This window comes from Dendropsophus ebraccatus, chromosome 4 (genome assembly GCF_027789765.1).
Source record: "Dendropsophus ebraccatus isolate aDenEbr1 chromosome 4, aDenEbr1.pat, whole genome shotgun sequence".
Lineage (NCBI taxonomy): Eukaryota > Metazoa > Chordata > Amphibia > Anura > Hylidae > Dendropsophus > Dendropsophus ebraccatus.
The window spans coordinates 134,763,797-134,787,336 of record NC_091457.1 but is presented as its reverse complement, the minus strand read 5'-3'; the positions used below and the strand labels follow the sequence as shown (position 1 = coordinate 134,787,336).

The 23,540-nt window shown below is 49.6% G+C and overlaps 1 protein-coding gene across 3 annotated transcripts in view; it reads left to right on the top strand.

Moving 5' to 3' along the window:
- Positions 1-331: 331 nt before the first annotated feature.
- TAMM41 (TAM41 mitochondrial translocator assembly and maintenance homolog) overlaps positions 332-23,540 on the top strand; it is a 46,369-nt gene continuing 23,160 nt past the window's right edge. Inside the window, exons 1-4 of one of the 3 annotated variants that reach the window (XM_069968823.1) lie at positions 332-347; positions 432-729; positions 1,246-1,425; positions 4,539-4,631. In XM_069968823.1, coding sequence (XP_069824924.1) covers positions 592-729; positions 1,246-1,425; positions 4,539-4,631 — 411 coding nt within the window. In that variant the 5' untranslated portion in view covers positions 332-347; positions 432-591. Of the gene's footprint in view, positions 348-374; positions 730-1,245; positions 1,426-4,538; positions 4,632-23,540 lie in introns of those variants that run through there. The other 2 variants (XM_069968824.1, XM_069968825.1) reach the window with 2 other exon arrangements.

Here is a 23,540-nt window from a genome sequence, read left to right as displayed (position 1 = left end):
ATCCTATAACCTCTCATCTTATAGGGGTTCTGCTTTATTTACCTGCTATACTGGGCACACTTGCTGTACAAGAAGCATTGTATAATTGTATACAGTGTATTCTATCAGGCTTTGTCTTCTCCCTACAGCTCCAGCACTGCAACACACTGAGCCAGACCTGACTAATCAACCCAGAGCGCACGAACCAATAGCAGGAGGCGTAAGACGTGACCAATCAACACGTGCGTTCCACCGCACCCGGAAGTGGGAGTAGAAGTGTGTGTGTCAGGCTGGGCAGTGTGTAGCAGGGTGAGGGCAGCGTGTAGGTCAGGCTGGGCAGCGTGTAGGTCAGGCTGGGCAGCGTGTAGGTCAGGCTGGGCAGTGTGTAGCAGGGTGAGGGCAGCGTGTAGGTCAGGCTGGGCAGTGTGTAGCAGGGTGAGGGCAGCGTGTAGGTCAGGCTGGGCAGTGTAAGGGCTGTGTGCAGGTATCTGGCAGTGCTGCACGGACATTGCCTGTGATCTGCGTGCAGTCTGGATGTATCTGCCCTGTGATGTGTTACCATTAGACTTGTGTATGATAATGTGGAGGGTGTGAGGCGTGTGGGCACTGGTCATGGCACTGCCAGCCCTGCAGGGCACAGGATACCAGTTCCGGAAGATCCTGTCTCACTTCCCCCAGGATATCAGCCTTGCCTTTGCCTATGGATCTGCAGTCTTCAAGCAGATTGGGGCTGCACAGAGTAATGCCAAGGTAAGAGGAGAGATAGAGAATGGCTGATAACCCACTATATATATATATATATAATATATATATATATATATAATGATGGATCACTTACATATATGAACACTATGTCACTTCACATGCTTTAAAGTGGTGTTGTCCAACCTGGGGCTCTCCAGGTGCAAAACTACAACCCCCATCATGCCCTCTGTTGTAGTTCTGAACCAGCTGGAGAGTCACAGGTTAGGCAGTTTTTACTCCATCCTATAGGGGGCGGTCCTGTAGTTTATAAAGTGCAAAGCAATGCCAATGTACTTACATGTAAGTATACAGGAGCATCAGATTGTGAGATACAGTGGCCATTTTTCAGGCTGCCTGATAGCGGAGAGCGATAGCTTGTCCTTAGCCGTGCAGCACATGCAGATGAGCTTATTGCAGCTGCAGAGTTTCTCATAATATATATATATACACACACACACACACACTTGAACCTTTTCTTGCTTTGTATTAGTAGAAATGATCTTGCTGTTTACCTTCCCCTAGAACATGGTGGACTTTGTCTTTGCGGTGGATGATCCCATCACCTGGCATACTATGAACCTGATGCAGAACCGCAGTCACTACTCTTTGCTGAAATATCTGGGACCAAAGAGAATAAGTAACATCCAGAACAAGTATGGTGCTGGTGTCTATTATAACACCCTGGTTCCGTGTGATGGGAAGGTTAGTGGCATAGGGGGCTTCTTCTACTCCAGATGTCTGTCTGTCACACTTACCTGGGATAGCAGTGTCTGTGCATGGACCGCTTAGGCTGAGGTCACACAAAATATTTTGGTCACTAGCCAAAACCAACACAGAGGATTAACTGTAATGGAAAGATTTGCATCTTTTTTCTGGAAGAGGGGCCTTAGAAAATAAAATACCAGTGGACGCTATTGTCTTATATTGCTGTCCTAGTGTCCGTATGGGAAAAATAGTGCTGCAGTGCTTCCTCCATTGCATATGCATAGCCTACCATACAGAATTACAGGTACATCAATGTGAATCTGGGATGCTATTCTTTAGGATATGTTCCCACAATGTACTAAAGATCACAAAGAACGGCCATTGTTGTTAAAAAATGGCTGGAAATAATGTTCATGATCGTTATTTCCGACTGTTGTTGTTCTTTGCCATCTTTAGCAAGTCGTTAAAACATAGCCTTAAAGCATACCCATCATTTAAACAGACTTCTGCATAGCGACATCTCAGAAGTTTGTATCAGTTGGGGTTCAGATGATGACATCCCAGCCAATCGCTAGAACAAAGGGCCAGAAGTGTTCGGCAGTGCATGCTCTGCTCCTTCATCTTCCCTCTTGCTTATAAAGTATCAGTGGACGGAATTATAATGGAGCCTAGGGAACTTTCAGCAATCCCTTCTAGCTCCATGGACTCCATTATATTTCTACTGCTACAGATGAAGGGACAGAGCATGCACTGCTGACTTCAACTGCCCCTTCCTTCAAGCGATTGGCGGAGGTCTCAGCACCCAGACCCAATTGATACAAACCTCTGACATGTCGCTATGGTATGTCAGAGGTTTTCTTAAATGATAGGTATGCTTTGAAGGGAAACTATCAACTGGATAGAAGTATCTAACCTGCTGATGTGTCCCTATAGCACTTTAGGTACTGTGGATGAAAGTAATTTTTCTACCTTCATCCTCATCTGTTTCTGTGATATAATTTGTATGCTAATTGGTTTTGGTGCACTGGGGATGGGACTACCACACCTGGCCGTCCCACCCTGCTGATATTTATTAAAAGGAGTGGGCTCCTGTCTGTGTCAGGAGCGCTGCAGGCTCAGCATCCCCGCTCCCTCTAATGCACTGTGCTGTGCTTGTGGCACTAGGGACACAGGCTGCTTCCCCAACTGTAGTGGTAACATGCATTAGACTAGACAGCCGTGGAGGCTCAGCATCTCCAGCGTGGTATGCAGCAGTGCTAGCGATATGTATCTGTGCTTGGACCAGGACTTGTGCCATGTTACCCCTTATTACCCCTTTAAGAGGCTCAAGCCTCCTAATAAATTTTGACCCATCTTTGACTCTCTGTGTGCCACAAGATAAAAGCTCAGTATCTCTAGCATGGCATGCAGCTGTGCTAGCGATATCTATCTGTGCTGGTACAGTTTTCCTGCTACAGGATTTCCTGCTATGGATACTTTGTTAAGCTGCATAATAGCGTAGTTTAACAAAGTATAGCGCAGAGAACACAGCCGGTGGCTATCTGAGCGCCGGCCATGTTCTCTGTGTGCTGCCCCTGCTCACACCTGTCATCTCCTCAGCGGCGCGCACATTCTGCCCCCTAGCGGCGCCAAATTCAAATAGCCGACACACAGCAATCGTTTAACTGTCGGGGGACACAAGGAGGTATGCTGGGAGTTGTAGTGCACAAGAAGGTATGCTGGGAGTTGTAGTGCACAAGAAGGTATGCTGGGAGTTGCAGTTCTACAGCAGTAGCACAACACAACAACTCCCATCATACCTTCTTTTGCACTACAACTCCCAGCATACCTTCTTGTGCACAAGGGGGTATGCTGGGAGTTGTAGTGCACAAGAAGGTATGTTGGGAGTTGTAGTGCACAAGACGGAATGATGGGAGTTGCAGATGTGCAGCAGCAGCCTTCCAATATAACAACAACTCCCAACATACCTTCGTGTGCACTACAACTCCCAGTATACATTCTTGTGCACAAGGAGGTATGCTGGGAGTTGTAGCACAAAAAAAGGTATGCTGGTAGTTGCAGTTCTGCCGCAGTAGCCTCCCAACACAACTCCCAACATAACTTCTTTTGCACTACAACTTCCAGCATACCTCGTTGTGCAGGGAGTTGTAGTACACAAGGAGGTATGATGGGAGTTGTAGTGCACAAGGAGATATGCTGGGAGTTGCAGTTCTGCAGCAACCTCCCAACACAACTCCCAGCATACCCCCTTGTGCATAACAACTCCCAGCATCATAGCCGCAGTCTGAGCATTTTTTCAAACTTTAAAAAGGTATCGAACTGGTATCGAGTATAGAAATTAAAAAGCTGGTACCGGTATCGAATTCAAAATTCTGGTATCGTGACATCACTAATATGTTATAGGGCCCTATTCCACAGTAACGATAATCGGCCGAATCGACCCCATTTGGCCCGATTCGGCCGATTGTCGTTCGGTGAAATAGAGAGAACGATCAGCCGATGATCGTGTCATCGGCTGATCGTTCATTTAGGGCCAGACCTAAAATCATCGTTCCCCCACCGCGCATCGCTACGGTTGAATATCGGTACGCGGCGGGCGACCAACGATTTCAGAAGCGCAGCATCATACATTACCTGCAGGTCTTCTTCTCTGCGCTGTCTTCATCCCCGCGTCCCGCGCGCTATATCTTCCGAATGGCCGGTCAGCTGACTTAGCGCTCAGCCAATCACAGGCCGGGACCGCTTTAGTTATCAGTGTACTTCTTGATCCACACATACGGGTAGGTGAATTTAGATTGTGAGCCCTAATGGGGACAGGAACGTAAAGCTCTATACAGCGCTGCAGAATATGTTGGTGCTATATAAACAAAGGAATTATTATTGACATCTGTGTGCAGTTTTGTCTGTTATTATTATAGTGTTCTCTGTGCTCTTTCACCCTCATGTTTGTAATGGGGCATCTGTATTCATGAATTGAGTAATAAATAATAATTTTATTTTTAGCATTGTTGTAGTTTATGCATATAATTCTTTTTACATTGATATGTAAGCCATGTTGCACCTCTTTCCTATTCTACAACATGTATGTGACATAGCTGTCTCTCTTCCAGGTGATAAAGTACGGCGTTGTGAGCACCGATACCCTCATCAATGACTTACTGCACTGGAGAACCTTGTACATTGCCGGCCGCTTACACAAACCTGTGAGTCCTGAGGGTTGTACCATGAAATGACAAATTTGTACACTGTGTTCATTGCTGTTTTATAAGAATACTCAGCCCCCACACAGTACTCTTCAACTTTTTAGGGTGCTCTTACACAGTGCTGTTCTTCTCATTTGCATTGTAGCTCTGTAGCCAAAACCAGATGGGACTCATAATTAATTAGCATGTGGGCGTCAAACTAGTGGTCCTCCAGCTTGTGCAGAACTATTCTATAACAATTCCTATTTTGCCTGAACAGCCAAATCTTCTGCTCTCTAGGCATGATGGGAAATGTAGGTCTGCAATAGCTGGAGTTTGACGCCTGTGAATTAAACCCCTATAACACGGGACAATCTCCGGAAGCGAGTGAGAGCCAACCTGTCAGGTCAGTGCACGCTTGCTCCGTGCCGACAGCTAGCAGGTAAGTGCAGGGGAGCCATGGGGAGCTGCAGTAGGGGGTCCTATAGGAGATAGCGGCGGTCCATCACGCCACTATTATTACACAGGTGGATAGCAGCACATTGTTGCTCTTCACGTCGTTTGTCTTTCAACATGTTGAAAAACAACGATCAGCCTACATGGTTCATGTCGGCTGACCGTTGCCAAATACGGCCGATAATCGCTGTGTGTAATAAGGCCTCTAGATAATATAAAGAATGGATAATGCTGCCTATACTGCACACACCAGATAAAAGAGTAGAAGCAGCATCTGTTTTTTTATTTTGCACTATAAGTTTAACCCCTTCCCCCAATATGACATCCAGGGCAGGGGCGTAGCTAAAGGCTGATGGGCCCTGGTGCAAAATTTTAGCTTGGGGCCCCCCCATCTCCCCCCGATCAGGCAAAGTCCTATCTAACGTTATATTCAATTACTCTACCATGTTCTAATGCCCTGTCACTGCCTCCACCTCATGTACTGCACTACTGCCCCCTATAATTAATGGACTGTACTGTGTCATTGTCTAATCATTGTATTCCAATCTTTGACTCTACAGCTGAAAAACTACAACTCTCATCATGAACTGCCAGTTGGAAACGATGGGGGTTGTAGTGCTGCAACCTGAAGAGCCACATGCTGCACAACTACAACTCCCATTATAAACTGTCAGCAGGGCACGATGAAGTTTGAACTTCTGCAACCTGGAGAAGTCACCTGATATCACCTGCAGTCCTATGTAACACCACAGATAACAGTGATATCCCTCTGAGAACAGATAATGTAGTAGTCACCTTCAGTCCTATGTAACACCACAGATAACAGTGATATCTCTCTGAGTACAGATAATGTAGTAGTCATCTGCAGTCCTATGTAACACCACAGATAACGCAGTGATATCTCTGAGTACAGATAATGTAGATGCAGTACAAGCTGGAGCTCAACGCGGTAAAGATACGGCCATAGGACACAGCTTGGGCCGCCAAGGCAGATGTCTGGAGGAGGGGGCGCTGGTACTTGCTGTCATCTGATTAGGTAAGAGGCCCAATCAGATGACAGCATGTGCCAGCGGGCGCAGCGGGACAGATTAGCGCAGTGCTTCCCAACCTTTTCCACCTCGGGGCACCCCTACTAAATGATGTTCTACAAAATAAGAAAACCGTCATACAGTGACTCACCGGTGATGTCTTCTTTGATCTGAGGCGTCACGTTCCCTTTTCCTCTCCATCCGGCCCAGTCCTCCATGCAGGGGCGTAGCTAAAGGCTGATGGGCCCTGGTGCGAAATTTTAGATTGCCCCCCCCAATCCCACCTGATCAGATGCATTAATTTACTCTAAGGTGACGCCCCCTGATGTGCCACTGTGTCCTAATCAATTGTCACTGGCCCCCTCATGCACTGTGCCACTGTCCGCTATAATTTGTGTCATTCCCTAATCATTGCTTCACAATTTTTGAGTCTCCAGCTTGAAAACTACAACTCCCATCATTAACTGCCAGCAGGGTATGATGGGGATTGTAGTTCTGCAACATGGAGAAACAGAGACTGCAAAACTACAACTCCGATCATGAGCTACCAGCAGGACACCAGGAGAAACCAGCTTCGCCACCTTAGCCGGGCTGACAGGTTTCCTTTAAACTTAAAGGGTCTCCACACAGTAATTACCCCCATAATAGTTCCCCACACAGTAGTTGAATCCCCATATGTAACACCTTACTATAGATAGTTCCCAGATATTGGCCCCATATAGTACCTCAAACAATAGAGGGGCCCTATTCCTCTATACCAGGGAAAGCTTTGACTGTCCAGGCATGATGGGATGTAGCTGGAGGGACGAAGGTTCCCCATCTCTGCTCTAAACAGTGCCCACTCAGTATAAGAAAATAAAAAAGGGGTACTCCGCCCCTCAAAAGATTTTAATATATTGCTGCCCTTATATAGAACATAGTAAAAAGTCGCCTACTACTTCCTTGCGCTCTCCCCAGGTCCTCCTGTAGCATTCTCGAGGTCCCAGTCCCCACTCCTGCTGCCACTTGCAAGACGGACTCATCTCAGCAGTGACCGCCTACTCAGCCGATCACTGGCTACATTAATGCCGCACTTCAGTCAGTGGTCGGCTAAGCAGGCGGTCACTGCAGAGATGACTCCGTCTTGCAAGTGGTAGCAGAAGCGTTCAGCGGGGGACCCAAAGATGCTGCACGACATATATACACAAACATAACACAGCTAAAAACACATGCAGATTACATCTAAGTATAATATGTTCACATCTATAGTACTCACACACTCACAGATAAACACATGACATGCACAAACACACACAGGTGACAGAGACACAAATACACAAACTTACTTGAAGCTGGGGGTCCATTTGTAAAGTCTCCATCCAGCTCCATTTTCTCTGCTCCTAGTCTGGACCTTACAGCCTGCAGGCCCTCCCCTCCTATACTGCACCGACTGCAGAGCTGTATACCAGTGTATACACAGCAGCAGGAGGCTAACACCATAGCAGGGGGAGAGTCAGGAGAGAGAAGGGGGCCTGCTGCCTGTGTCTTATACTTAAGGGATTATTTACTTCGTGGGGGGGGGGGGCCCTGGGTGGCTGGCAGGAGGACAGCAGTGCCCAGAGCTGCTGCAGAGAGTCCACAGAGAGTGCAGGGGGGGAGGGGCCATGATTTTAGTTCCATACACAGAACGGCCTCGGCTGTTTTGCAAGGAGCCGTTCTTTTAGCCACATATCAGTATGTGAGGCAGCAGCAGGTCCCCAGGCCCCTGACAGCAGTAACAGCAATATTTCCCTGATGGCATCCCTACACTACATGCTGCACACTCCCTGCTCACACACCTGGTCTCTCCCTGCCTCTATACAATAAGCTGAAACTCCAGCTCACACTATAGAAGCAGTAAGTGACCAGGTGACAGGAGTCTGCAGCAGCCGGCCTGGAGGAGGAAGGGGGAAGGGCCCACACCGGTCCGAGCCTGAATAGGAGAATAGAGCAGCTCACTGCAGTTCTTCCCAACCAGCTGACATTATCACAGCTGATTCGGAAGTACTGCAGAGTGACAGGAAGTGGTGATGGGGGCCAGCGGGCCCCCTGTAGCTAGGGGCCCGGTCGCCATGGCGACTGCTGCGACCCCTATAGCTACGCCACTGCCTCCATGATGATTCTTTCCAGATACGTTTCATCCCCTTAGAACCTGCGAGACAAACAATTTAGGCTCCGCACATTTCTAGCAACTTCCTTCCCTTCCTCCCTCCTGTCGGCTCCCATAGTAACTGCGCTGTGTGGTGTAATGTGCAGTAAAGCGAGTAGGAATGTGGGATGCCCCCTGTATGTAGGATTCCCTGCTCTGCCCCCATGAACTAATAATGCCCGCAGAGGTGGCCCCCATATACTAATAATGCCCCCAGAGGTGCCCTCATGAGCTAATAATGCCCCCAGAGGTGCCCCCATACAATAATAATGCCCCCAGAGGTGCCCTCATGAGCTAATAATGCCCCCAGAGGTGCCCCCATGAACTAATAATGCCCCCAGAGGTGCCCCCATATACTAATAATGCCCCCAGAGGTGCCCCCATCAACTAATAATGCCCCCAGAGGTGCCCCCATCAACTAATAATGCCCCCAGAGGTGCCCCCATGAGCTAATAATGCCCCCAGAGGTGGCTCCAATGAGCTAATAATGCCCCCAGAGGTGCCCCCATGAACTAATAATGCCCCCAGAGGTGCCCCCATGAACTAATAATGCCCCCAGAGGTGCCCCCATATACTAATAATGCCCCCAGAGGTGCCCCCATATACTAATAATGCCCCCAGAGGTGCCCCCATGAACTAATAATGCCCCCAGAGGTGCCCCCATACACAAATAATGCCCCCAGAGGTGCCCCCATGAGCTAATAGTGCCCCCAGAGTTGCCCCCTATGAATTAATAATGCCCCCAGAGGTGCCCCCATGAGTTAATAATGCCCCAGAGGTACCCCCATACAATAATAATGCCCCTAGAGGTGCCCCCATGAACTAATAATGCCCCCAGAGGTTCCCCTATACAATAATAATGCCCCCAAAGGTGCCCCCATATACTAATAATGCCCCCAGAGGTGCCCCCATACAATAATGATGCCCCCATGAGCTAATAGTGCCCCCAGAGGTGCCCCCATGAGCTAATAATGCCCCCAGAGGTGCCCCCATATGCTAATAATGCCCCCAGAGGTGGCCCCCATACAATAATAATGCCCCCAGAGGTGCCCCCCAAGAACTAATAATGCCCCCAGAGGTGCCCCCATATACTAATAATGCCCCCAGAGGTGCCCCTAAAAAAACAAACATCCTACTCACCTAATCTGCGCTGTGGCTGCAGGCAGCAGCTCTCCTCCTCCTCCTCTTCGGGCTCCATCTTGCGAGCCGCAGGGACGGGACTTCCGGCAGACGTGATGACGTCACATGATCACGCCTGCCGGAGAGGTCACGGCCCGGCCTCCCATAGGCTGCTGGTATGAAGTGCCGGCAGCCTATGGGAGAGAATACAGGAGGAGGACGCTGACAGGTCCTGCTCCTGTATTCTGATCGCTTTAATGTTCCGCCCCTCACTGTGCGGGCGGAACATCAAAGCGATCTGTGCGACTTCCGGTTCCGGCGCCATGCAGTGAGGACGTGTTAGACCGCGGCTCCGGTTCCCGATTCCACTTACTTGCTGCTCCTACCCGCACCACGGCCCAGTTGCTGACGGTTAGAGCCCTGCACGTCCCGGTGACTGTAATGGACCGCTTTCTCCGATCCACTGGCCCGAAAACCCGCGGCTCTCTGAGGAATCTGGCACAGCCTGAGGAGACTGTCATGGCGGAGGCTCGCTGTGACGCAGCTCCGGGATCCGTCTCTCCCGCCCGACCCTCTAATGAGTTAGCTGCCAGCGGAGACGAGGTGACCCCTCTGCATGTGGACTATGCCAAGCTGGCGGTCGAAGTGGCCAAACGTCTAGCCCCAGAGCTACAAGAAACACTGGCGACTACCATAGCATATCAATTCCACCAGCTCCAGGCAGAGGTGAAACAACAGGGCGAGCGCATTGATGAGATGGAGACTCGCGTGCACAACATGGAGGACCAGATAGATGGCATCACAGCTCCACAAGGTATGCTGGCCCAAGAGACACGCAAACTATGGGAGAAAATACAAGATTTGGAGGACCGTTCCCGGCGGAACAATCTGAGGGTAATAGGAGTACCGGAGACGGTTCCTCAGAAAGACTTAAAACACTTTTGTGAAACAGTGCTCCCCGAACTGTTAAATATGGAAAATGGATGCAAAGTTGAGAGGGCGCACCGCTTGGGGCCGGACCTCCGTCCGGCGGCTCGCGATAACTCCCACCCTGCCTTACAACACCGCACACGCCCGAGACAGGTGATTGTCCGATACCTAGACTATGCTGACAAGACAGAGTTGCTGCGGGCCTTTCGCCGCCTGAAAAGCGGCTTATTCTACAAGGATCACAAACTCTTAATGTTTGGAGACTACTCGGCTGAGACAACGCGGAAACGTAAGATGTTCTCGCCCATTTGCTCCTTGCTATATCAGAAGCAGGTTCGCTTCGCTCTTCTACACCCAGCTACCCTACGCATCTTTCATCCAGACGGATCATTCTCCACTTACCAGTCTCCAGAAGATGCCAAAGAGGGGCTGTCTTCACTACTCAGGGATACTACGCAGAGACCGGCCTCGGAACGGGCGCACAGCTCCAGGAAATCCCCGGCCTCCTGGGGGGACAACAACTCGCCTCGTCGGCAAGATGCGGACTGGTTTAGCCCTCCGAGGGAGCAACGACTCCGGCGTTCTTCTCTACCTTCCATATAAGAGATCCAGCAGTACGGAGCCCATGTTGCACAGAAGGAGAACTCTGAAGTCTGTCTGAGAAACGGACTGGGAGCTATCTCGAGGCAAGGGATCCTAGTTTATACTTTGCTTCTGACCGGATGTCTAAGTGCAGAAGCCTCCATAGGCAGCGACATTTTCTCATACAGCTATATTCTCATAAGGGACCGGGGTCCAGGTCGCCTAAAGTTAACTGTTTGTTCCTTGATGTTTTTCATGTCCTGCTGCATGGAAAAAAGCGAAGTCAGGAGACAATGCTTCCTTGATAGTAGTTGGCACGGTGTGCACTCAAGGATGCCTGTCATTTTTTCTTGTTGGGAGGGGGGAGGAGGGGGGTTTGTTTTGGTTATTTGGGGGGGGTTAGGGAGGGCACTCGCAGGAAGGGGGTCTCCATACGGCCATGGCATCAGTAATAGTCTCCTCCAGTTTTTACCATGCTGCAAGTAGTGACGTGGAACGTTAAAGGCCTTCGTTCTCCGCAAAAGAGGTCAATGGTTCTCCGCCACCTGAAAAAGTTGCGTCCGGACGTGGTTTTACTGCAAGAGACGCATCTGGAGGCCTCTGACTTCTTCAGGTTGCGGAAGCTATGGGTTAGAGAGGTATATGGTTCCTCTGCAGTGAACCGTAAAGCAGGGGTGATCATCTTGACTCATAAAGCATTCCAGGGAACTGTCCTACATTCCTCTAGTGATGATGCCGGTAGGTTATGTGTGCTGCATGTTCGCCTTCCCACGGAAGACGTTATGATTTATAATGTGTATGGCCCTAATGGCCCTAATACCTCCTTTTATTCTAGCCTCTCTCAGCGCCTACTAGCTGATCAGATACCATTAAAAGTAGTGGCAGGGGACTTTAATGAGGTCCTCTCTACTGTGGAAGACCGTACTGGCTCACGATCCTCTCACCTAACACCTACTTCTCTATTATCTTTATGCACCTCCAACCATCTCACAGACACATGGCGATACCTTCACCCTGACACCCGAGAGTATTCGTATTACTCACCGGTACACGATTCGTGGTCCCGTATCGACTATGTGCTGGTGTCAGCTGCTTTGCTCCCCCGCTTAGACAAACACACTATAGAAGACATGGTGATATCGGACCATACGCCCTTAGTATGCACCTTCCATACACAATTGCCTCGGGGCAGCGATTTTTTTGTGGCGTTTTCCTGTAGGTCTTGCCAAAGATGACGAATTTAAAACCTTACTGAAAGCCTGGTGGCTGGAATACTCCGTTGATAATGTGACACATGTTCCTCAACCCCAACTATACTGGGACACGGCTAAGGCGGTTCTGCGTGGCCGTATAATGGCCTATAGGGCAACGCTACAAAAGAAAATCTCAGGCCAGATACAGCAGTTCAGTACCCGATTACGTAGTGCTTACACGGCCTTTCTGTCTTCCCCATCAGCGGCAACTAAAAAGATATGGCAAGAGGCCCGCCAAACTTATGAACAATGGATGGAGAGGAGGGATAATTTGCATAGATCATACTTTGACGCCCTATTGTTTCGCCATGGTAGTAAGGCAGGCAGATTGTTGGCGCGGTTTGCCAAAAGTCCATACACCACACAAAACATTTCCCAACTCTTGGACAGTAACGGTCTTCCACAGAGAGATCCCCGGACTATTAACTCTATTCTTCAATCTTATTATGAAACCCTCTACTCTCCCCCTAGCCCTGAGACTGGTATGGAGGTGCCGGATTGGCTGGGAGATCATGACCTACCGGCACTGTCAGATGATCACCTTGCTATCCTTAACTCCCCGATTGGTGCTGAGGAACTTAAACAGGCCATCTCCAAGCTAAAGTCCCACAAAGCTCCAGGCCCTGATGGCTACTCAGCGGACTTTTATAAGATACTATGTGATGATATTTCCCCTGCATTGCTGTCTCTCTTCTCTTCCTATTTGGAAGGAGCCCCTGTGCCTAGCTCGTCCAACACCGCCTACATTAAGCTATTACTGAAGCCTGGGAAAGACCCACAATCCCCAGCCTCTTATCGTCCAATTTCTCTAATGAACCTGGACGTTAAATTGCTGTCCAAAATTATGGCTGATAGGTTGGCCTTAATCTTGCCAGACCTTATCTCCCCGACCCAGGTTGGATTTGTTAGAGGCCGCTCAGCGGTAATGAATGTGCGTAAGGTCATGGTGGTGTTGGACGAGGTGGCGAGGCGACCCCATATGCATCCATCCCCAGCTCTGCTCTCCATTGACGCCGAAAAAGCTTTTGATAGCGTGAGCTGGGGGTGGATGTTGAGGGTATTGTCGGAGATGGGCTTCTCAGGGCCCTTCCTTAGTTATATCAGATCCCTGTATGCGGCCCCTGTGGCCCGAATCCATACTCCGGGGTTTCTCTCCGCTGCCTTCCTGTTACAGCGGGGGACGCGGCAAGGGTGTCCCCTCTCCCCCCTGTTATTTAACATGGCCATTGAGCCATTGTCCCGAAAGTTACAGAGAGCGGTGGACATTGAGGGGGTGAAGGTGGGACCGTCCGAGATACGTATTGCTCTTTTCGCGGATGACCTGCTAGTCTTCCTTAACGACTCGAATAGAGACTTGACAACAGTCTTTCAATATCTGACAGATTTTGGATTGCAGTCGGGGTTCAAGGTCAACGTGGAAAAGAGCAATCTTCTAGATTTGTCGTCTGGTAGCTCCATCAACTCTGGTCCTGCTTCGACCCTCCCTATAAGGTCCACTAGACATTGTATCACTTATTTAGGCGTACGGGTTGGTACTACGTCTAGTTCCCTATACTCGCTTAATTTCCCCCCCATAATACAAAAGATCCGTTCGGACCTCCAGCGATGGTCCACTTTGCCTCTCTCGCTATTTGCCAGGGTGGCCCTAGTTAAGATGATGGGGTTCGCTAAATTACTCTATCCGTTACAGACCATTCCGCTTCTACTGAAGCATACGGATGTCACCCTTGTCACGACGGCTATCCGTAAATTCATATGGTCCTCTAGGAGACCTAGAATAGCTAATAAAAAGCTAATGCTACCTAAAGATAAGGGTGGACTAAACCTGCCCGACGTTCGCCTGTATAACTTGGCCTGTCTCATGAGACATGGCCTAGACTGGCTACGAGGTTCTAGTAATTATTCTAACTATACCTTGGAGTCGCATCTAGCTCGCCCTTGGTCTCTGAATAGTCTCCTCCATACGAAATATGGTGAACTACCTCGGGACATTAAGCTTAAAGGGGTATTCCAGGGAAAATCCATAAATTAGCAATGGAAAGGGTTAACCAAGGTTAACCCTTTCCTAATATACTTACCTGTCCGTTTTTGGCCCCCCAAGGAGATCTCCGGTCCGGTCACGTGATGGTCCGGGCTGCAACTCGCGGATCCTCTTCTTCCGGTTCGGTGACGTCACCATAGCGGGCCGGCGTCGGCTCTCCTATTAGCAGCAGAGCACTAAACCCTGACTGGCTTGGTAGCGTGTAGCCAATCAGGGTTCAGTGCTCTGTGTCCCTGCTGTACCAAGTTAGCCGGGTGCTGATGTCCCCGGCCCCCCTCCTTCATGTATTATCACCCCGATCTCTCCCCCGGCCCTCTGTATAATTACCCCGATCTCTCCCCCGGCCCCCCCTCCTTCATGTATTATCACCCCGATCTCTCCCCCGGCCCTCTGTATAATTACCCCGATCTCTCCCCCGGCCCCCCTCCTTCATGTATTATCACCCCGATCTCTCCCCCGGCCCTCTGTATAATTACCCCGATCTCTCCCCCGGCCCTCTGTATAATTACCCCGATCTCTCCCCCGGCCCTCTGTATAATTACCCCGATCTCTCCCCCGGCCCCCCTCCTTCCTGTGTATACAGTCCTATTCAAAGATCGCTCAGCCCCCGGTGTAACTGCTGCCTGCGCTGGCCCCGATCTCCGCACCTGTACTCAGCTGACAGGCGCTGTGTACGAAGCAAGGAAGAAATCTCTCCTGCACTCACTTACACAGCGTCAGCTGAGTACAGGTGCGGAGATCGGGGCCAGCGCAGCCAGCAGTTACACCGGGGGCTGAGCGATCTTTGAATAGGACTGTATACACAGGAAGGAGGAGGGCCGGGGGAGAGATCGGGGTAATTATACAGAGGGCCGGGGGAGAGATCGGGGTGATTATACATGAAGGAGGGGGGCCGGGGACATCAGCACCCGGCTAACTTGGTACAGCAGGGACACAGAGCACTGAACCCTGATTGGCTACACGCTACCAAGCCAGTCAGGGTTTAGTGCTCTGCTGCTAATAGGAGAGCCGACGCCGGCCCGCTATGGTGACGTCACCGAACCGGAAGAAGAGGATCCGCGAGTTGCAGCCCGGACCATCACGTGACCGGACCGGAGATCTCCTTGGGGGGCCAAAAACGGACAGGTAAGTATATTAGGAAAGGGTTAACCTTGGTTAACCCTTTCCATTGCTAATTTATAGATTTTCCCTGGAATACCCCTTTAATCTAGTTTTCCGGGATTCTATAAAAGCCTGGCAGATTTGTCGCACTCTTTTGGGGCTACCCTGGCAAGTAAGCGCATTCCTTGACTTATGGCACCATCCAGCGTTCCCACAGGGTCGCAATAACCCACTTTTTGTTTCGTGGAGGGCTAAGGGGATCATGCGAGTATCAGACCTGATATGCAACACTGAAAGGCGATACCTCTCCTTTTCAGAGATGCAGGCAAAATATGACCTAAGCCATGGCCATTTTCTGGCCTACAATCAGGTCTATAGTTTCCTTACCTCTCGCCTAAGGAATCTCACTATGGAATTATCGGCCAATCCCATCTCTACCTTTGTTACGATTTCTACGCCCCTGCATTCCTTATCTGCCTTGTACATGACTCTTAGAGATTTTACCACTGAAGGGACGGCGTCCTCCCTACTGAGATACTGGGAAAATAAGTGGCCTATGGAAGACTTAGTAGCTGCTGCCCTTAAAGGCTGGAATCTGATCAGGTCCATTATTATCTCTGAGCAATGGCGCGAGTCTCAATTTCGAATAATGCACCATGCAACGTATGGATTTACTTTTCCCAGGACTCCGTCCCATCCGGACAGGATTATAGCCTGCCCAAAATGTGGGGAGGCCGGTACTGATCTGGAGCATGGCCTGTATTCCTGTCCTGATGTGCAATCTTTCTGGAAGTCTCTGGTGGACTGGCTGCAGGGCAAGCTTCATGTGACCTGCCCAATTACCCCTCATTTGATGGCTCTGCACATCCCTCCTCCGGGGGTTACGATTACTCACCTCCTTCATATCTGGATTTTAGTAGCTAAACGCTGCCTTTTGGCAAAGTGGCTTACGGGGGAGATACCCTCGAGGGAGTTTGTTCTTGCTCAGATGAAGCGCTATTTGCTCATGGATCAATTGGACGCTGAGCCAGCCAGGGAACAGAAGGCGAAATCATTTTTCAAAAAGTGGCAGACGTTTATAACTACCTTCTTAGATCCAGCTGAGATTAGGAAAGTGGTATTTCCTTTTCGCAACACTACATGGTACCTCAAGGCAGATATTGCAGGTACGTTGGGGGCCCTCAAAATCCGAGACTAATCTGCTAGCAGCTCTGGAGTGGAGTATGTGTGACCTTATTCCTGCGAGTGGGGGGAAGGGGGGGAGTTTTGGTAGGGTGCGTGGGTGGAGGGGGGAAGGGAATAAAGGGGGGGGTTTTGCTGTTAAGGTTAGAGTTTGTCCTTGATAGGAAGAACGCGATATACTTGTTGTTTTCAACTAAGCTGTGCATGGGGGTTTGCCTCATATCTTTATTGCTAATATGATCCGCTCAAATGTTATTTGGAAAATTTTGGAAAATAAAATAAAAGTTTGAAAAAAAAAAAAAAAAGCGATCTGTGCATCCCGAGAAGCTGCGCGGCCGCAGCTTCTCGGGATGCTTAAAGTGTCAGTTTCACTAGTGGCATGGGGGGCCGTGCGGGCCCCCCTAGCGTAGGGGCCCGGTCGCAATGGCGACCCCTATAGCTACGCCACTGGTCCAGGGACGTCATGAAAAGCAGTGGCAGAACGCATCATGACGTCCCTGGACGTCATGGCTTCCCTGCCTCCCCCCGCTGACCCTATCTAAGATCGAGCAGCAAGAGGAGGCTATGTCACACAGCCTCCTCCTGCTGCCTCTGCCCGGAGGGGAGCCGCGCTCCCCCTGGGTAGTTAACCCCATAAACGCCACGGTCAATGCGACCGCAGCGTCTATGGGGAGATTCCGTGTCCTCCCGCCGATCGGGCGGCGGGGGGAGGCTGCAGAACGTTGCCTCCCCCCACCGCCACTAACAGTGTATCCTCCGGCCCCCTCCCCTCGTCCTCCGATACCGGCGGATCGCCGCTATTACCGTTTGTTCGCAGGGATGGAAATGAATAAATGATCAAAGCCCCATGCTCTCCACCACCGGAGGTAGCGGAGAGCATGGGGCAGTGATCGGGGACCCCCCCGTGTGGTCCCGGAGCATGCGATCAGCGGTATATACTATATACCGCTGATCGCCTGTTCCCAGGGCAAAAAAGCACTTTTTATCCCCTGTCACCATAAATCATTGGTGACGGGATAAAAAGTGATAGTGTCGCCCCCCCCCAAGTCACCCCCCCTTCCCCATATAGGTTACCTGATCCTGGAGCTCCGTCCTCCTCGGCGTCCAGGCTGATTCTGAAGTGCGCATACGCTCCAGTTTGGTCTCTGTCACTGAACTATGATTACTGTGATAGAAAATATCATAATCATAGTAATATAGTGAAAATGAATGTATAAAGTACAAAAAGTGAAAAACATACAAAAAAAACAAAAAAAAACAACACTTTTTATTATAGTATTAATTGCAGTTTACTCCCAAATTACCCCTAACCCCCCCAGGTTGCCCGTAACCACCGCAGGTTGCCCATATCCGCCCCAGGTTGCCCGTAATCACGCCAGATCGCACGTAATCACCGCACGTTGCCCATGACCACCGCACATTGCCCATGACCACCGCACGTTGCCCGTAACCACCCCGAATTGCCAGTGACCCCCTCCAGATGGTCTATAATCAGCCCTGATTGCCCGTAACCCCCCAGATTGCATGTGACCACCGCACGTTGCCTCTAACCACCGCACGTTGCCTCCAGGGGCGGTCTTGGCATTTCTGGGGCCCCAAGCGAAGTTATGTCTGGGGCCCCCCCCCTCGACACGCGTTCCTAAACAATAGACCGCTTTGTGTTGCCCCCAGTAGTATATACCCCTTGTGCGCTACCGCCAGTAATATATACTCCTTCTGTGCTGCCCCCAATAGTATATACCCCTTGTGTCCTGCCCCCAGTAGTATATACCCCTTGTTTGCTTCCCCCAGTAGTATATAGACCCCTGTGGGTTCCCCCAGTTATATATAGCCCCTCGTGTGCTCCCCCAGGAGTATATAGACCTCCTATGTGCTCCCCCAGAAGTATATAGACCTCCTGTGTGCTGCCCCAGTTGTATATAGACCCCCTGTGTGCTGCCCCCAGTTGTATATAGACCCCCTGTGTGCTGCCCCCAGTTGTATATACCCCTTGTTTGCTCCCCCACTAGTATATAGCCCCCGTGTGTGCTCCCTCAGTGGTATTTGGCCCCCCTGTGTGCTCCCCCACTTGGATAAAGACCTCCTGTGTGCTCCCCCACTTGGATATAGACCCCTGTGTGCTCCTCCAGTAGTATATAAACCCCCTGTGTGGTTCCCCCAGTAGTATATAGACCCCCTGTGTGCCCCACCAGTATTATATAGACCCCTTGTGTGCTGCCCCAGTAGTATACAGACCCCTGTGTGCTCCCCCAGTTATATATAGACCACCTGTGTGCCTCACAAGTAGTATATAGACCCCCTGTATGTTCCCCCAGTAGTATATAGACCCCCTGTGTGCCCCACCAGTAGTATATAGACCCCTGTGTGCTCCCCCAGTAGTATATAGACCTCCTGTGTGCTCTCCAAGTTGTATATAGACCCCATTCTGCTGCCCCAAGTAGTATATAGGCCCCCTGTGTGCTGCCCCCAGTAGTATATAGACCTCTCTGTGAAGCCCCAGTAGTCTATAGCCCCCCTGTGTGCTCCCCCTGTTATATAGCCCCCCTATGTGCTCCCCCCATTTATATAGACCCCCGATGTGCGCTCCCCCAGTTTAACAGACCCCTGTGTGCTCCCCCTCCCATATAGTATATAACACAATAAAACAAACACTTATACTCACCTGGGTCCGGGCGTCTCCTCTTCTCTTCACTCTTGTGGCCGCAGGAAGGGTTTTCCCTGCGATAACAACAGGAGGCCGCACTCCCCTTGTCCTGGCGCCGATGTTCCAGTGATGTCACTGGAGCGCCAATACCACAAGGACAAAGCTGTCACTTGTGACCGCAGGGAAAACCCTTCCTGCGACCACAAGAGTGACTGACAGGAAGGGAGCCAATATCTCCCGCCCTGTCAGTGCTGCTACATGTAACTATGAGCGCTCATTACAAGTGCTCATAGTAACAGTTCAGATGGCAGCAGCGAGCTGGAGCCTGTCCAGCGGTCTTGAGCACGAGAGCGGGGCGTGGGGGCCCCCCTGGATGTTGGGGGCCCCAAGCGATCGCTTGGGGTGCTTGGTGCCAAAGACCGCCACTGGTTGCCCCTAACCACCGCACGTTGCCCCTAACCACCGCACGTTGCCCCTAACCACCGCACGTTGCCCCTAACCACCGCACGTTGCCCCTAACCACCGCACGTTGCCCCTAACCACCGCACGTTGCCCCTAACCACCGCACGTTGCCCCTAACCACCGCACGTTGCCCCTAACCACCGCACGTTGCCCCTAACCACCGCACGTTGCCCCTAACCACCGCACGTTGCCCCTAACCACCGCACGTTGCCCCTAACCACCGCACGTTGCCCCTAACCACCGCACGTTGCCCCTAACCACCGCACGTTGCCCCTAACCACCGCACGTTGCCCCTAACCACCGCACGTTGCCCCTAACCACCCCGAATTGCCGGTAACCCCCCAGATTGCATGTGACCACCGCACGTTGCCTCTAACCCCCTCCAGATTGCCGTTACCACCCAAAATTACATGTACCCACCCCTGATTACCTATAAGCACTTCAGTTTATCCGTAACCACCCCAGATTGTCTGTAACCCCCCCAGGTTGCCCCTAATCACACGTAATTCCCCCCAGATTGCCCCCGACCACCGCAGGTTGCCCCCGACCACCGCACGTTGCCTCCGACCACCCCAAATTGCCAGTGACCATGCCAGATTGCCTGTAACCACCCCAAATTACAGGTACCCATCCCAGATTACCTATAAGCGCTTCAGTTTATCCGTAACCACCCCACGTTGCCCGTTACCACCCCAGATGGTCTGTAACCACCCCAGGTTGCCCGTAACCACCCCACATTACCTGTAATCTCATTTTTTTTATTGCATTTTAATAACTGCGCTATTCTAATAACTATTACTAGCTGCGGTTTTGCTCCAGCAAATTGGCGCTCCCTTCCTTCTGAGCCCTGCTGTGTGCCCATACAGTGGTTTATGCCCACGTATGGGGTACCGTTTTACTCAGAAGAAGCTGTGTTACAGATTTTGGGGTACGTTTTTTTCTCACATTCCTCGTGAAATTGAGAAATTTTAAACTAAACGAACATATTATTGGAAAAATTTGAGTTTTTCATTTTTACTGTCTTATTTTGAATACTTTCCTCTAATACCTGTGGGGTCAAACCGCTCACTGCACCCCAAGATGAGTTCTTTGAGGGGTGTACTTCCCTAAATGGGGTGACTTTTGGGGGGGTTCTATTCTGCTGACACTACAGGGGCGCTGCAAACGCACCTGGCGCTCAGAAACTTCTTCGGAAAAATCTGCACTGAAAATGCTAATTGGTGCTCCTTCCCTTCTGAGCCCCGCTGTGTGCCCATACAGTGGTTTATACCCACATATGGGGTACCGTTCTACTCAGGAGAACCTGCGTTACAGATTTAGGCATGCAGCTTCTCCCCTGTTCCTAGTGAAATTGAGAAATTTCAAACTAAAGGAACATATTATTGGAAAAATTCGAGTTTTTCATTTTTACTGTCTAATTTTAAATACTTTCCTCTAATACCTGTGGGGTCAAAATGGTCACCACACCCCAAGATGAATTCTTTGAAGGGAGCACCTTCCAAAATGGGGTGACTTTTGGGGGGGTTCTCTTCTGCGGACACTACAGGGGCAAACGCACCTGGCGCTCGGAAACTTCTTCAGCAAAATCTGCATTAAAAAAGCTAATTGGCGCTCCTTTTCTTCTGAGCCCTGCTGTGTGCCCATACAGTGGTTTATGCCCACATATGGGGTACCGTTGTATTCAGGAGAACCTGCGTTACAAATTTTGCAGTACTTTTTTTCTCTTGTTCCTCGTGAAATTGAGAAATTTCAAACTAAACGAACATATTATTGGAAAAATTCGTGTTTTTCATTTTTACTGTCTAATTTAGAATACTTACTCTAATACCTGTGGGTTCAAAATGCTCATCCTACCCAAAGATGAATTCTTTGAGGGGTGTACTTTCGAAAATGGGGTGACTTTTGGGGGGATTCTGTTCTGCGGACACTACAGGGGCTCTGCAAACGCACCTGGCGCTCAGAAACTTCTTCAGCAAAATCTGCATTAAAAAAAGCTAATTGGCGCTCCTTCCCTTCTGAGCCCGGCTGTGTGCCCATACAGTGGTTTACGCCCACATATGGGGTACCATTGTATTCAGGAGAACCTGCGTTACAGATTTTGGCATGCTTTTTTTCCTCATGTTCCTTTTGAAAATGAGAAACTTTAATCTAAACGTATATATTAATTGAAAATTTTCATTTTTGATTTTTTTTTTTACGGCCTAATTGTGAATACTTTCCTCCAGCCCCTGTAGGGTTAAAATGCTCATTATAACCCTAGATTAATTCTTTAAGGTGTCTATTTTCCTAAATGGGGTCACTTATGGGGGTTTTCAGGATACCAGACTTCTAAATCCATTTAAAAAAAGAACTGGTCCCTAAAAAAATCAGTTCTGGAAACTTTCACAAAATGTGATAATTTGCTAATTAATTTCTAAGCCCCATAACACCCTAAAAAAGTAAAATATGTTTCCCAAATTATGCCAGAATAAAGAGGACATATTGGTAATGTGATTTAGTAACTAATTTATGTGCTATGACTGTTTTAGAAGCAGAGAATTTCAGAAGTTCATAAAATGCAAAATTTCCAAATTTTTCATGATATTTTGATATTTTTCACAAAAAACACACAAAGTAGTGACCAAATTTTGCCACTAATATAAAGTGCCATATGTGACGAAAAAACTATCTCAGAATCGCTAGCATACATTAAAGCATCACTGAGCTATAAGCGCATAAAGTGAGACAGGTCAGATTCTGAAAAATGAGCCTGGTCATTAAGGACAAAACAGGCTGCGGAGGCAAGGGGTTAATCCCCCTAATGTACTGCAGTGTGGGTTCAGTTAAATGCTACAGTTTCTATTGACGGCAGCATCTAAAGGGTTAAATAGGAGGGATTCAAGCAAATGGCCAAATCCAGTATTATTACAGTATCACTCGAAAAGACGGAAAGTAACCTTACTTAGCATTGTGTTTAATGTTGTTAAAGGGGACAATATACTTTAACAGATATTGTAACCTGATTGGACCCCCTGCTATCCCTGACTATGCAGCAGCAGCTGCCAATATACACTCACCGGCCACTTTATTAGGTACGCCATGCTAGTAACGGGTTGGACCCCCTTTTGCCTTCAGAACTGCCTCAATTCTTCGTGGCATAGATTCAACAAGGTGCTGGAAGCATTCCTCTGAGATTTTGGTCCATATTGACATGATGGCATCACACAGTTGCCGCAGATTTGTCGGCTGCACATCCATGATGCGAATCTCCCGTTCCACCACATCCCAAAGATGCTCTATTGGATTGAGATCTGGTGACTGGGGAGGCCATTTGAGTACAGTGAACTCATTGTCATGTTCAAGAAACCAGCCTGAGATGATTCTAACTTTATGACATGGCGCATTATCCTGCTGAAAGTAGCCATCAGATGTTGTGGTCATAAAGGGATGGACATGGTCAGCAACAATACTCAGGTAGGCTGTGGTGTTGCAACGATGCTCAATTGGTACCAAGGGGCCCAAAGAGTGCCAAGAAAATATTCCCCACACCATGACTCCACCACCACCAGCCTGAACCGTTGATACAAGGCAGGATGGATCCATGCTTTCATGTTGTTGACGCCAAATTCTGACCCTACCATCCGAATGTCTCAGCAGAAATCGAGACTCATCAGACCAGGCAACGTTTTTCCAATCTTCTACTGTCCAATTTCGATGAGCTTGTGCAAATTGTAGCCTCAGTTTCCTGTTCTTAGCTGAAAGGAGTGGCACCCGGTGTGGTCTTCTATTGCTGTAGCCCATCTGCCTCAAAGTTCGACGTACTGTGTGTTCAGAGATGCTCTTCTGCCTACCTTGGTTGTAACGGTTGGCTATTTGAGTCACTGTTGCCTTTCTATCAGCTCGAACCAGTCTGCCCATTCTCCTCTGACCTATGGCATCAACAAGGCATTTCCGCCTAAAGAACTGCCGCTCACTGGATGTTTTTT